General features: G+C 47.2%; 1 protein-coding gene across 3 annotated transcripts in view; it reads left to right on the top strand.

Annotated features, from left to right (window-relative positions):
- RFTN1 (raftlin, lipid raft linker 1) overlaps positions 1 to 14,330 on the top strand; it is a 200,700-nt gene that overhangs the window by 161,556 nt on the left and 24,814 nt on the right. For all 3 annotated transcript variants that reach the window (XM_028099111.2, XM_028099109.2, XM_028099110.2), the window contains one exon: positions 1,718 to 1,833. In XM_028099111.2, coding sequence (XP_027954912.2) covers positions 1,718 to 1,833 — 116 coding nt within the window. The remainder of the gene's footprint in view (positions 1 to 1,717; positions 1,834 to 14,330) is intronic.

Here is a 14,330-nt window from a genome sequence, read left to right as displayed (position 1 = left end):
CTGGTCTTGTTTTTTTGTGTCTTCTGGAAAATGCTGGCAGTTCCAGAACTCCAGTGTGATTCAAAGGACTTTCTGAATTTACCTCCCTTTCTGATAAAAAAAAAAATCATATTATTATGTGTATTATCTTTTCAAAATAAAAATAGTGTATCATTAAACATATTTCAATGTGTATTGCCATAGCAAAATACTACAGACTGGATGGCTTAAATTGTAGACATTTATTTTCTCGTAGTTCAGGAGTCTAGGCGTCCATGGCTAAGGTGCTGGCAAACTCGGTTTCTGGTTGAGGCCTCCCTTCCTAACGTGTAGACAGCCACTCTTCTCTCTGGATCCTCATCTGGCCTTCCCTCTGTGCAGGGAAGGGGGGTGGGGCGCTCTGGTGTCTTTCTCTTCTGGTAAGGACATCAGTCTTTTTTTTTTTTTTAAGATTTTATTTATTTGAGAGAGAGAGAGAGAGAGAGAGAGCACATGAGAGGGGGGAGGGTCAGAGGGAGAAGCAGACTCCCTGCTGAGCAAGGAGCCCGATGTGGGACTCGATCCCTGGACTCCAGGATCATGACCTGAGCCGAAGGCAGTCGCTTAACTAACTGAGCCACCCAGGCGCCCAAGGACATCAGTCTTAATCAGATAATTGTCCACCCTGATGACCTCATTTAACCTTCATTAACTCCCTAAAGGCCCTTTCTCCAAATACAGTCTGGAAGTTAGTGCTTCAAATGAATTTGTGGGGCTGGGGGAGGACACAATTCAGTACATAGCAGTATGCCTGATTTGTAGCATAGAATCTAGGGGCCAGGAGTGATTCTGTATCCTCAATCCCATTTCGCAGATGAGAGACCAAGCCTCTGAAAGGGGTCACATCCCTTTTCATGATAGAGCATGGATCCAAACTGCCTGCCTCTCTGGCCAGTCCTCTTTCCCACTGTCTCTTATCTAAGTGAATTTAGGGCATTTAGGAGCCATTAAAAAGGGGTAGAAAGCGCACCCCCCGTAATGATTTCTACTGTGGCGGGGACCCTGGTATAATTTTCTTTATATTCTCCTTGCCTAAGACCATGCATCCTTCTTGAATCCTGTTATGTGTTTAATGTAAGTTTGTTGAATTGTGTGGAACTCAGGACCTGGTACACTGACTAGAGCAATGCTAGAGGAAACATTTTCAGTGGTAAATCGTTTGGGAAAATTCCCCTTTCCTGCAAATTCTGCCTCTTGACAAGAGCTAGCTGAAGACTTGCCTGTACAGCTGCCCACATCCTGAGAACTTCCAGGAATCTGCGCATCTAGATTGCATCTGACCAGCTCGGGTCTGGTGTGTTATATCTGTCCCCCCTTAAAAATCTCTTCTACCTAAATATAGTTTTCTTCTAAAAACTCTCTCTAAATGACTGTGTTTTACCCTGAATAAGTTCTCCCCAGTGCATCCTGACGTTGGAGCGTGAAAAAGAAGGTAAACGCGTGAAATCAAATGGTGATTGCTAACAATGAAATTTGGGCTCATAAAATCAAGGATATTATTCAGAACTGAGAGGTAAATTAGTCTCATTCATTCTGATGGGGCTAGACTCTATGGCTGTGTGTGCCTTCTTTAATTAACACGCTGAAAAGATGTTCTGATTGGGATTATTAATGAATGCAGTGAAAATTTTTGCTGCTTGTAAGGCTTCTGCCACAGACGGTTTACAGAACTCCCCCCTGCCTTTTTCTTTTTCCACAGATTCCTTCCACGGCCTGACAGATGGAGTATTCATCTTTGAAGCTGTTTCCACAGAAGATAGCAAAACCATGCAGGGCTATGATGCTATTGTTGTCGAACAATGGACAGTCCTGGAAGTAAGTGTGGGATTGGCAGTGCAGCTTCTTTTGTTAGGACAGTGATTGTTTTATCCACTTGCTGGGACTGACCATGTCTGCTGTAGCTTTCCTCTGAAAGGCAGTTTGACCTGGGTAGACCCTGCAAGGCCCCATTCATCCTTTCGTGCCCTCTGGTTAGGGGGCACGGGCCCCGCTTTCCCCTTCTGTAGGAAAGACACTGTGTGGGTGCTGGATCATTGGGTGGAAGGAGATTCTTCTTTCATTCATTTGCATATAACTGAAAATTCTAAGTGACATAAGTGAGGTCAACACAGAGTTTGTGGCTACCGTAATAAGAGCTGACATTATTATTGGAGTTAGACCCTATGGCTCCCTCTGCCAAGTATCCTTAGAAGAAATTTGGGCACACACACTCACTTAACCTTCGCAATAAGCCTAGGAGGCAAGTACATGACTGCCTTCATTTTACAGATGAAGAACTGAGGCACAGAGGGGTTAGGTCCCTGGCCCAAGGCTACACAGTAAATGCTGGAAGGATGTCTTTGAGAAATGTTGACCTGTGAAGCCACCAAACTGCTGTGGGCAGAGGAATTCCTCCAGTCACATTCCCCAGGGACGTTGGAAAAGCTGATTTATTTCTGAGATTCGCTGGTATATACTTTGAGGACATTTCTCTAAGTATAGAAGGATAGGCTTTTCAGACTAGTCTCTTGTCCACCCAGCATCTTGGATGTAAAGGGAGAAGCCCTTGGAACACAGAGGACTGATTTCTGAACTGATTTCTTGAGTAGGCCCTGGAAGAATACAGGGTTGGCATCGCCCTGAGGAGCCTCGCCAAACCGGGCCCTCTGTGCCAAAGTAAGACAGATGTGGGTGCAGCTCTTCGTGAGGAGTGTGGGGTGCCGGGACCAACCAGCCAGGGGGTGCTTGCCACGCCCTTGTGCCCTCTGGAACTGCCACCTGATGGCAGGTGACTCCCTCACCTGGTTGCTGGATGGCAGCAGGTCCCCCAAGGGAACCGTTACGCGTTCTTAAAGCGGGAGCAGTTCTGAGCAGGCGCGAGACAGGCCGTGGAGCTGTTGGGGGTATGCCTGCATCTGAGCCATGAGGTGCAGTCACTGCTTGCAAGTATGAAAGCCACAGAGGACAAAGGAAAACTGTACTAATCCATCAGAAACAGGAATTCCAAAAACAGCATCCAGGGCCAGTGAGGTTAGGGGCCAGGGGTCCTTAAGGAAAGTAAGGAAGCCGGTGATGACCTGGTTTGCCCTCAGGCGCCACCACTTCCTCCTGCCTGACTTTGGTTTCAGTGGGCCTCCACACCCTTAACTGGAAATGGGATGCAAAGGAGGTGAGGCTTGGTCTAACATGGAGAGTCCAACAAGGGCAGGTCACGTCCCTTTCGGGACCCCCACGGCTTGTCTCTCTTCAGCCTTCCAAACGGTGCCCTTGATGGGTAACCAGAGTGAGTGCATCCTATATCTAAAATGTTTGTGGGGACACCTGAGTGGCTCAGTGGTCAAGCGTCTGCCTTCGGCTCAGGTCATGATCCCAGGGTCCTGGGATCGAGCCCCGCACCGGGCTCCCTGCTCCTCGGGAAGCCTGCTTCTCCCTCTCCCACTTTTTTTTTTTTATAAGATTTTATTTATTTATTTGACAGAGAGACGCAGCGAGAGAGGGAACACAAGCAGGGGGAGTGGGAGAGGGAGAAGCAGGCTTCCCGAGGAGCAGGGAGCCCGATGCGGGGCTCGATCCCAGGACCCTGGGATCATGACCTGAGCCGAAGGCAGACGCTTAACGACTGAGCCACTCAGGCACCCCAAAAAAATAAAATCTTTAAAAAAAAATGTTTGTGGGAGGAAGATAAGGTTGCAGACTAAAATCAGAACACGATTATCTTTTTAATTCGAAGAGGTCAATTTCATGGCTTAAGAGCCTCGATCAGGAAAGATTAACATTTATTCAGAAAGTTTTCCTGGGTTTTTGGATTGGTTTCCATTAGGTTTATTTATTAATTTTCTTTCTTTCTCGAATGTTTGAACTTTATTTCTCATGAGCTCTTATTTTTGTGCATTAATCTAGTTGGTAATACTAGTTTTGTGTCGTGTGGTCATTGTCCCTTGTCCCCTTCTCCCATCCCCCCAACTCACACACACACACTCTCTCTCTCTCTTTCTCTCTCTCTCTCTCTCTCTCTCTCTCTCTCTCTCTCTCCAGGAATGCTGTGGCTTTTCTCCGGGGATCCTTGGAACTGACCTAGGGTTTTAAAACCCACGATGGGCCCAGTGTTATGCACCAGCCTGCGAAGCCCCTTCTGTGCGTCTCTTCCCAACTCCATATTCAGGGACAGATTCAGCCACACTGGTAGCTCGAAGTTGGCCACACTGGAAGTAATGCACCATGAAAATTGGCAAACCCCAGAAATCAGGGATTGTTATTTTTTTCCCTCGGAGAGCCAGTTGTAAGCATTTAGCAGCACATCACTGGATAGGCCTTTATTCCATCACACGTCAACTTGATAGGCAGGTGTGGCTGGCATCCAGCTAGGCAGAAACACATTTTCTTAATTTTCCTGTTGGTGACAAGCGGATTAATGGTTTTGATGTAGGTGTTCGCCAGTTTTCCCTGCATAACTCTTCAGACTCGCTCCTTTCTCTGGTGCCTTTCAAGCATTCCCAGATTTCCCACAGTAGAAACAGAGCCTTGTCCATTTTAACAGCATCAGCCTCTGATCGGCATCTCTTGAGGACTAAAGGAGGGGAGCTCTCTCCTGGAGAATTGACCCCTCGGCATATGGGTTTCTCTTCTCATATGGGAAGACTTAGGGTTAGCTCATAGGTCACCTCTTCCAGGAAGCCTTTCAGACTCCTTCAGAGTTAAAGACTCTTCCTCTGTGTTTCCATAATTCTCTGTGCGTAAGAGTGATCCTATTATGATCACTGTGATTTCTTTATCCACGTGCCTTCCTTCACTTTGAGTTTCTTGGCCTGGGGTTGTTCATCTTTGTCCTCTAAGGCTTCCAGTAAATGCTTCCTGAATTGGGTGGAACCCTTTTGGTTCAGCATGAGGTACACATGCATTTCTCAGAATTGAACATCAATCACTTGAGACCTTTTAAACACACAGATATCCAGTTCTCCCCACCGAGTTTCCTTTCCAAGCCCACTTTGAGAATCCCTGCCTTGGCAGAACCACCTGTATACAAGAGTGTCCCAGCATGGCCCAGCCGTGTCCAGCCCAGAGCAGATTTGCCCACAGCTCAGCTCTTTGAAGAGGCTCTGTCAGACCACCCCCTAGTCCCTCCACAGACAGCCCCTCTTCTGCATGCCCCTCCAGGTATGTGGGTGTTTGTCCGACAACCCTACCTTCCACCCTTGAGACCCAACTGCTTCCTCTCTTCTCCCCGCTTTTGGCGTCTAGGAAAGGTCTTTCCTGTTCAAGCCCTGGGCAGGTCCCTCTTGGCTCGTGGCTGACCCTGCCTTTCTGGCAACCTCTGTCCTCCCAGGCCAGCCCATAAACTCCTGGGCTCTGGCCACAAAACATTTCTGACCAGCTTTTTCTCTTTTCTCACAGTTGGGACTGGCCTGTTGCTCCCGTGCATATTCATAGCCTCAGCCATGTGTACGGATGGGCCATCCTCATTCAGCCACAGCTTCCTGGCTTCCCTGTCCACGTATGCACATGCGTGCGCGCATACGCGCGTGTGCTTTCACAAGAAAGCTCACTTAGCTCTTCACAGCTGCAGTATGTAGGATGGAGAATGTAGTATGCAGTATGTTGGATGGACGCTGGAGTACGTTGGATGGAGAATGTAGATTTTAGAGTCTGGGCCTCAGAATGCATCCTGGCTCTCTTATTGCCAGCCAAGTGACTGAGTGTATGAAAAGTCAGGCACCCCCTCTTTGTTTTTTCCATCTTTCAGTTGTATGAGTGGGGACACTGCTAACCTCTCAAAGTTGAGAATTAAAAAATAATATATTTAAAAAGTTGTGAGTGTACTACTTGGCATATAGTAAGTAAAGAGTACTTTCTTTGATTGGTCACCTGGTGTCATCAACTAGAAAGATCCTTTCCCTGTTGCCTTGATCTTGTTCTGAAAGCACAGCATAGGTGGGGCTAGGGGAAGTGTGGAGCCAAATGCATTGTGTTTTTCTCAGTTGGAAACCTGTGGCCTAAATTAAAGGCAGTTGTGACTAATATAAAAGTCCACCCATAGAACATTTGTAGTGGGTATTTTGTTTACCTTCTTTGAGCTTACAGTCTAGAGGGTGAGCCGAAAGGGTCCTTCTTTGAAAGGAAAAGGTAAACCACGTAGATGAGTAGGTCAAGAGTTAGAGCTGGAAGGACCAAGGCAGGGACCGTTTTCTTCATTCTGAGGCTGCATACCCTCAACCTGACAGCCCATCACTGCTGTGGACAGCATCAGGTGCCCCTTGAGGCCAACTTCATCCCAGTTTATCAGTGCTTCTTGTGAAATTTGCTGCCAGAACTGACCACAAGATAACAGGAAAAGCACTTTTAGCTGAAGCAGTTGGTATGGTGGTTGGAGAGTTAATTGAAAAAGTCAATTAAAAAGAAGCAAAGAAAATCACATTCATATTTCGCACATTTTATTTTAATGTAAAATATATAACTATGCATACATTTGCCAATCTTTTGGAGTCTGAGGTCTGCTGATTGGAATTCCACTTCATCTTTCTTGTGTAAACCACACCCAAAGTGTTGCTATCACCAGTGTCCTGGGTCAGTTTCTTGAAAGTCTAGGAAAGGGATCACACTGCAGAATCCTTGTTTTCATGATTTTTTCCTTAGTCTTTATCAGCCCCCATCACTTTTAATTCAGCCACAGTTGTTATTTTTAAGCAACTGCACTTTGTCAAGTCTCTTCAAAGTATTCTACTTAGGTTTCCTAGAAACAACTTCTTTCGCCCTCACCATCAGTTTAAGTAATTTAAATGAAGACACATAATTATGATAATGGGTCTCACTGACCTACACAGGTCTGGGGACACATGGGACTCAGCCTGATGTGGTCAATTGCTGGGCTCAGGGGGGGGCTTGAGCATCCTGGAGAGCAGCCTGCCACCCGTGAGTACGTGGTCCCCCGACAGCTGGACCTGGGCTTCTGCTAGTCCAGCGGGAGGATGGAGCGGCTATGGGGGCAGCCATGACAGATTGCTGTCATGTAAGGTGACATAGAGTCAGCTCTCCCCATCCACTCCCTGTGTATTCAGTCTGTTGTTGAACTGACTCCCAGTTCATCTCATCCTATTAATTTCTGCCCACTTTTCCAGCCTGTGGAGACATTTGTGATCATGGTTATATCATCCTGCATTTTTGGAAGATCATCTCAGCTTTGGCTTCTCTGAAGTTTTCATATGTAGGATGACGCCTTTCCAGTCCAATGTCAAACACACTAGATGGAGGACACAGTCCTTTGGCATGTTGGGGGCATCTCTCCTCTAGTCTCTAACATGACACCAAACCCCTTTGCAGAGGTTTCAGATGGCTCTATTTTTCCACCTAACCTGTCACCCTTACCCCTGAGAGAATCACAGGAGGTTCGGTGAGATGCATTTCTGTAACTGACATCCACTGTAGGGCATGCCTCCACGCCACCTGTCTCCTAACCCTGTCCCACCACACACAGGTCCCACTCATTCTCCACAAACTTCTATATTCTGTAGGCTGCTGGGATCCACCTTTTGTTTCTAGGTGCTCTCAACCATCTCTTGAACAAGCCACACAGGATTTGCCAGGGAGTAACATCAATTTTTATGGCATCTAGAGTCCACCACCTTCTGCTGTGACAAGGGAGCCAGTATTTCTTCTTATTAAACCATCTGGCATTCTTTTCATTGCCACTGTTTCTCTAGAATAATCATTTTGGTTCTGAGATCATAGCCTTGAGTGCCAAGACAGCAGTTTTCGGTCTTTCTCCTGTGATTCAGAAGATTTTCCCATGAATGATCACTGCTGTGAATAACCAGGACTGAAGACACAACCCTCCCCACTCTCTCCAGCCTCAACCCCTCCCTACCCCACCCTCCCTAACCCCTGCCCACCGCCAGGACATCACTCCACTCCTTTTCCAACCCCGAGCAAATCACAGCACAGAGGAGGCCCGTTAGGTGCTCAGGGCAACCTTGGGTGTGTTCTAGCAGCTCTGCGTGCTTTCCTTGTGTCCCACCTCAGTTTTGATAGGGACACATCAATGCACTATTATGACCGAGCACGTTTTCCTTAAAATGTCACGCACCTGCACTTGATGAATTTTAAGTTCATCATTCAAAAATTTGAGGTTTGCTTTGGAGGGCAGGTTGCTAACCTCTAGTAAAAATGTAAAATGCCCACTCCTACCCATGACTCAGCAAGCCCGTGCCTCACATCCATCTCTTCTAGAGAAACACGGGCCTTTGTTTACAAGAAGCCGTGCACAAGGACATTATCTCAGCATGATTAGGGTCATGGAAAAAAAGGAAACAATGTGCATGTCCATCACTAGGGGAATGATTAAATAAAGGATGATACATCCTTATTATGGATGCACTCATCCCGTATAAACTGACAGGGAAGGGACTCCAAGAAATGTTAAGTGAAAAGACAAGTTTCTGAATGAGGCTGTGACGGTTAATTTTATGTGTCACCCTGGCTAGGTTGTGGTGCCCAGTTGTTTGATCAAGCACCAGTTTGATGTTGCAGTGGAGGGAGTTTTTAGATATGATTATGTAAATTCAAACGAGCAGACTTTGAGTAAAGAAGATTGCTAATCCTTCATCATGGGGGTGGGCCTCATCCAATCAGTCGAGGGCCTGCCCCACAGACTTCGGACTTGCTGGCCCCACAGTCACAGGAGCCAATTCCTCAAAAAAACTCAGTCCCTCCCTCCCCCCACTCTAATATGTATACAGGTCTCCCCCACAATCAGAAACCAGAGCACTCCTATGAAACCTTTTGTAAGCCTGATGTAAAGCAAAGAAGTAATTACCATTCATTTATATGGAAAATTTTTTGAGCATTCCCAGACCCACAAAATAGCCTCTCTTACGCTTTTCTGATACCTTAGGACCCAGGTGCTCACAGACACAGGTCAAAGCTAGGGCGGCTTGATGCGAAGGGGCTGTGCGGTTCCTGAGGAAGGAGCTTGGCACTGCTCAGGGTGCGCGGTGCCCCTGCACCAGCTGGCTGCCCAACAGCCACTGAATGCTAGTTTTGCATTTTGCCTTTTTTCACAAAAGCAAAAATCCTCATCGGAGTTTTGTTTTTTTTTTTTCCAGTTAGCAAAAACAGGTACTAATGCAGGTCTTCTGTAAAAACGAAGTGGCGAAATGTGAACTTTTGGAAAAGCGGGGGGAGGGAGGGTGCCCCTGTATCAGTGTCTCTCTCTGTCTCTGCCTGTCTCAATTTCTCATGCGTCCTACTGGTTCTGTTTCTCAGAACAACCCTGACTAATACAGATACAAACAGTGCGATGCCCTTAATGGGGAAAACGCTTCACAGAACAGTATGATCCATTTGCTGTGGGTATCTGTAAATGCAGGAAGAAACCTTGGAAGGGCACCCATCAACCCCATAGCAGTGGTTCTGTGGGACTTGGAATGGAAGAGTGGGAGGCAGCTCTATCTATTAACGTTTTCATTTTTCTATAGAGAAATATTCATTTTACTCGGGTAATTAAAAGTTACATTTTAAGAGATAACCTGTTTATGTCTCATCGCATCCTTTCTTCTCTTTGGCTTTAGATATATTTGTTTTCTCCTTGTAGATAAGGAGGTAAAATGAGGGTTGAATAATTCCACTTTCTCCTATCTTCAACACTTTGTACAACTTCTTGCTTTGAACAGAGTTTTAAAAGATGTGTGTCTGTGTCGTGTGTATGTGGTCACGTCCACCCAGTCTCGTTCTGGGCTCAACCTTCGTCCTTTATCGGGTTTGTCTCACTTTTGTCACCATCCCTGGAGGGTCACATACCTCCCTTCTGTCCTTGAGAATCCACACTCGTCAATCTGCACAGGCTCATTGATTTCCTTAGGTGCCTGCAACTTTTATCCTAGAGTGACACTGCTACCTGGAGTCAGCTTCCCTTCAGGTGTTTCCTGCCACGGGGCCATACTGAACTTTCCTGAGCTTCTGACATCCCTTTTATTGTCCTGGGAAAGGGTCTCTGGTGCTCCTTGGCTATTACGAACTTGACGGAGGACAGCTTAATTTGTATGGTCTGTGTTCCCCTACGTAAGTCACTTCTCTTCCCCAAATGATGGAGATCATATTTGAAACCACCAAGCCCTAAAAGCCATTAACAGGTCATGGGGTCCTGACTTCTGATATGAGTCTTGGGCCGTTTGCTGGGTTAGTGGAGCCCTGGGTGGCTGTCTGTCCCTCGTTCTTCTTTTTCAAGTAGAATTTTCCCTCTCCCTCCTTCTGGGCAGCAGCAGCTTGACTTGGGGGTCGTGAAATGCCATGTGGATTGTGGCAGTGGCAGCAAGAGATACATGATGGGCTTTGGGATGAAAACCAGCCCTCCAGCGTCCCCATGGGATGGCTGGCACTCGGTGGAAGATTATGTAGGAGTAAAAAATTGGAGCACCTGGGTGGCTCAGTCGTTAAGCATCTGCCTTCAGCTCAGGTCATGATCCCAGGGTCCTGGGATCGAGCCCCGCATCGGGCTCCCTGCTCAGCGGGGAGTCTGCTTCTGCCTCTGCCTCTCCCTCTGCTGCCCTCCCCCCCGCTTGTACTCGCTCATTCATGCACTCGCTCTCTCTCAAATAAATAAATAAAATCTTTTTTAAAAAATTGAGGTGAAGAGGTTTAGTGCATACAAAACAGAGAACTCCCAGGGAATTGGAAAACCCCCGAGGGTCAGAGGGAGGGATCTGCTCTTTGCTGACTTGGAACAAGAACGCAAAGGGGTGTTTGCTGAGGCTCCTACCCTCAAGGAGCATCCAGGTGGACAGAAGACTTCCTACAGAGTAGCAAAGCATTCGGTGCTGGATGGTACCCTGCTGACCAGAGTGTCCTGGGAAAGTAAGAGACTGACCAAGGTCTGCTGGACACAGTGGGCTCCCTCAGGGTGTTGGATGAGCCAGGGCATTGGAAGAGGGGCTTCTTGCTGGTGGGAAGTGGCAAGAGCAGAGGCAGACCAGAAGGGAAAGCATATCTGTTCATTTTTCCCCCCCAAATTAGAACATTAGCGGCTAATGTCAGTGTTTTTCTAGATCCTTGGATCCCTTTTTGTCAACGTGCTTTCACTTCCAGCAGCCAGCGCCTATGTGCCTTTGCTGACACCTGTGCCCGGGGCTGCTTGAGTCTGCTTTGTGCTCAGGCAAGGCAAGCCCGAAGTGCCTGGGTGTTTAGATGCCCCTGGGGTAGTCCTTGTCTGTGACTGAGGAGGGGGTGACATATGAAAGTCCAGCTCCCTTGCCTCAGGTTGGACACCTCTGAGTATAGCTCACCCCTCAGAGCTTCCCGTGGGGTGAGGCTAAGCTACTTCAGGGGTTGTTGCATAAACCTGTGTCCTTGCTTGTCTCCAGCCTTTTGTCCGCCTCCCTCCACCCCCTCAGTGCCTTATAATAAGCTACTTGCACGTAAATCCTCCTCTCGGGGTCTGTTTCTGGGGAAACTGGCCTAAGATAGAATATGTCTGTTAAAAAAATTCTATGTGATAGTGTGAACTGTGTTGCAAATTGAGATAAAAAAATTATTGTGGGTTTTATAATAATTTTAAACAGAACTCTGAACAGTCCTAAAGTGTGTATATTAAAAAAGTGAATCTTCCTCCTCCCCCTGGCCCTCCATTCCCTAGCTGCCCTCTGGGCCCTCCTCCCAGAGACAAACAGAGATGGGTGACCACACAGACATACGTTAGGTGGGCTGAATGGTGCCCTCCAAATGTACCAGCTTCTAAGTCCTGGAACCTGTAAACATTACCTTATTTGGAAAGAGGATATTTGCAGAAGTGATTGAAGTTAAGGATCTTGAGATGGGGCAATTATCCTGGGTTATGTGGTTGGGTCCTAAACACAATCACACATAGCCTTCTAAGAGGGAAGCAGAAGGAGATTTTATGCACATGCAGAAGACCTGAAGGCAGAGTAGAGAGAGATTTGGAAATGCTGGCCTTGAAGACTGGAGTGATGTGGCCACAAGCCAAGGAGGGCAGGCAGCCACCAGAAGCTGGAAGAAGTCAGAAATGGGTTTTCCCCTAGAGCCTCCCGAGGGAGCCTGGCCCTGTGACACCTTGATTCTGGCACAGTTGTACTGACTTGGGACTTCTGGCCTCCAGACTGTGAGAGGATGAATTTCTATTGATGGAAGCCACCACGTTTGTGGGCTGTGTAGCAGCCCTGGGAAACCAGTTTGACATGCTTGGACGTAACAGCAAGGGAACCCTGGGGCGCGTACTTGACAGCATGTCTGCTTGGGAAGAGAGTCTGCAGAGAACTCTGTGGGCCAGGCAAGAGCCTGGGTTGGCAGTGGGTTGAAGGGGGCTATGGTGGGGATCTCATCAGATAGCCGTGAGTCCAGCCAGTTGGCCCTGAAGTGGCGTATTGTTGGGAGAGATGAACTGGAATGGGGAGAAGGTAGACACTTGGGGGAGAGGTCCCAAGGTCAGAGAATAAGGGTGGTGGTCATGGTATTGGTCAGGATGCTTTCCATGTCAGCACCAGAACATCCAACTAGAAATGGCTTAAACAGTATGGATTTTTCCTCTCATCTCACCGAGCAGGAAGTCTGGAGGGAGGTGAGGTGGTTGCAGAATCAGCTTTTTCAGTGGCTTAAGGACATCGGGGAGGACCCAGGTGCTGTCACCTTTCTGCATGCTGGTCCTCAGCTTGCCTGCCAGGTCTCTCTTTGGGACGCTAGGCCCAAGGCGGCTGCAGCAGCTCCAAGCGTCTCATATGAACATAATTGACAGCTGAGAGAAGAACAGGGCATTTCCTGCTATGTGCCCTTTTTTTATTAGCAAGTAAAACTATTCCCAGAAACTCTCAAGCAGAGTTTGCTTGGATCCCCTTGGCCAGGGCTTAGGTCACAGACCCACATCATTGTCAAGGAAATGGTTAGCTGGAGCTAGAGGGGGTGTCACCTAGGAAGGGGACCGGGGCTAACAAGTGGTTATTTTGGCCACTAGCAGTGTTTGCCACTGAGTGGGACTAGAAAGACAGGGGATGCTCGTAGAAGTATTTTAAAGAAAACTGGACTTGCGGACAGCTTGGAGAGTGGGAGGGTGAAAAGGAAGAATTTGATGTTTTTCTTCCATAAAGTCAGTGGTCTTGTTCTGACACCCATATTTCACTTCCTGTACAAAATTTAGTTATACAGGTTAAGTTAGACCTTTTAAAACATTCATAAATAAATGTTGAGTTCCTACTGTGTGTCAGCCGCTGTGAAAACATGATGAATGGAGGGAATTTAGGCAGAAGGATTGATGTCTTTCACTAGAGAGTAGGAATACAGTCATTAAAAATGAATTCCCACCCCCTGGCCTTTGCACGCCCATAAATAATTTTTCTTTGTTGTCACGTGTCCTGAGGGTGGTGAAAGGCGCTAAGTCACCAGGCCTCTTGTGGAGCTGGTGGGAGGGGAGAGGCAAGCATATGTACGTTCTGGTCAAGACCACAGGGCAGGGTGAATTTAGAGCTTTGCTGCAGAGGAAGGGATGATGAAAGAAGTCAGCACATTTCCATAATCTTGTAACAAATGCATTTAAAAAGAAAAAAGTATGCTTTAAAACCTTCATTGTGTGCCACAGAATGACAAGAAGGAGGCAGCCTTCAATGTGATATGATAGGCTTGATGTCTAGATTTCCCTGGGTGTTTGACATGGTGGAAGCTAATTCTGTGAGGGTGTTAAACACATCCGTACACAATTACTATCTTACTGTTTCTTTGCTTCAGAATCCAGGTGGGCTCAACTGCTTACTCTGTGGAGGGTCTCCCAAAGCTGAAACTGGGTATTGGCAGGTCTGTGTTCCTTATGGGGGGCTCTGGGGCAAGAATCCACTCCTAAGCTCATTCAGATTGTTGGCCAAATTCAGTTCCTCACGGCTGTAGGACTAATGTCTTTGTTTCCTTGTTGGCTGCCAGCCAAGGGCTGGTCTTTGCTCCTAGGGACTGCTGCATTCCTTCTCATGCTTTCTGTGTAGCCCCGTATAAGAACTTTTTAGATGCATAGACAGTCTGCAAGCTGCAGATGAGGAAGGGGAGATGGTTCTCCAAGAAGAACTTAGGGTATTAACTCAGTGAGTATAGAGAGTTGGAGGGTGTTCTTGTAGTTAAGTGATCCTTCATTGCCACTTCTTGGAATTTGTCCTTTTTGAAATTCACTTGGCCAAGAATTTTAATAAAGCTAAATAAAAAGGAAGGGCCTGAGGATGGAGCGTGACTGGTTGAGAGGCTATACTCAGCAAAGATGTGTTTTAATTGGAGGGAGGTCTTTGCTCCTAGGCCCTGTGATGCCATCTTGTGCATTGGCCTCTTTTGCAGCTTTTTCAATGGCTTGTGTAGAGATTTAG

This window comes from Eumetopias jubatus, unplaced genomic scaffold (assembly GCF_037043125.1).
Source record: "Eumetopias jubatus isolate StellerSeaLion01/CBP00866 unplaced genomic scaffold, mEumJub1_p1.0 scaffold_1, whole genome shotgun sequence".
In the NCBI taxonomy this organism is placed as follows: Eukaryota; Metazoa; Chordata; class Mammalia; order Carnivora; family Otariidae; genus Eumetopias; species Eumetopias jubatus.
This window is presented reverse-complemented; position numbering and strand designations above follow the sequence as displayed.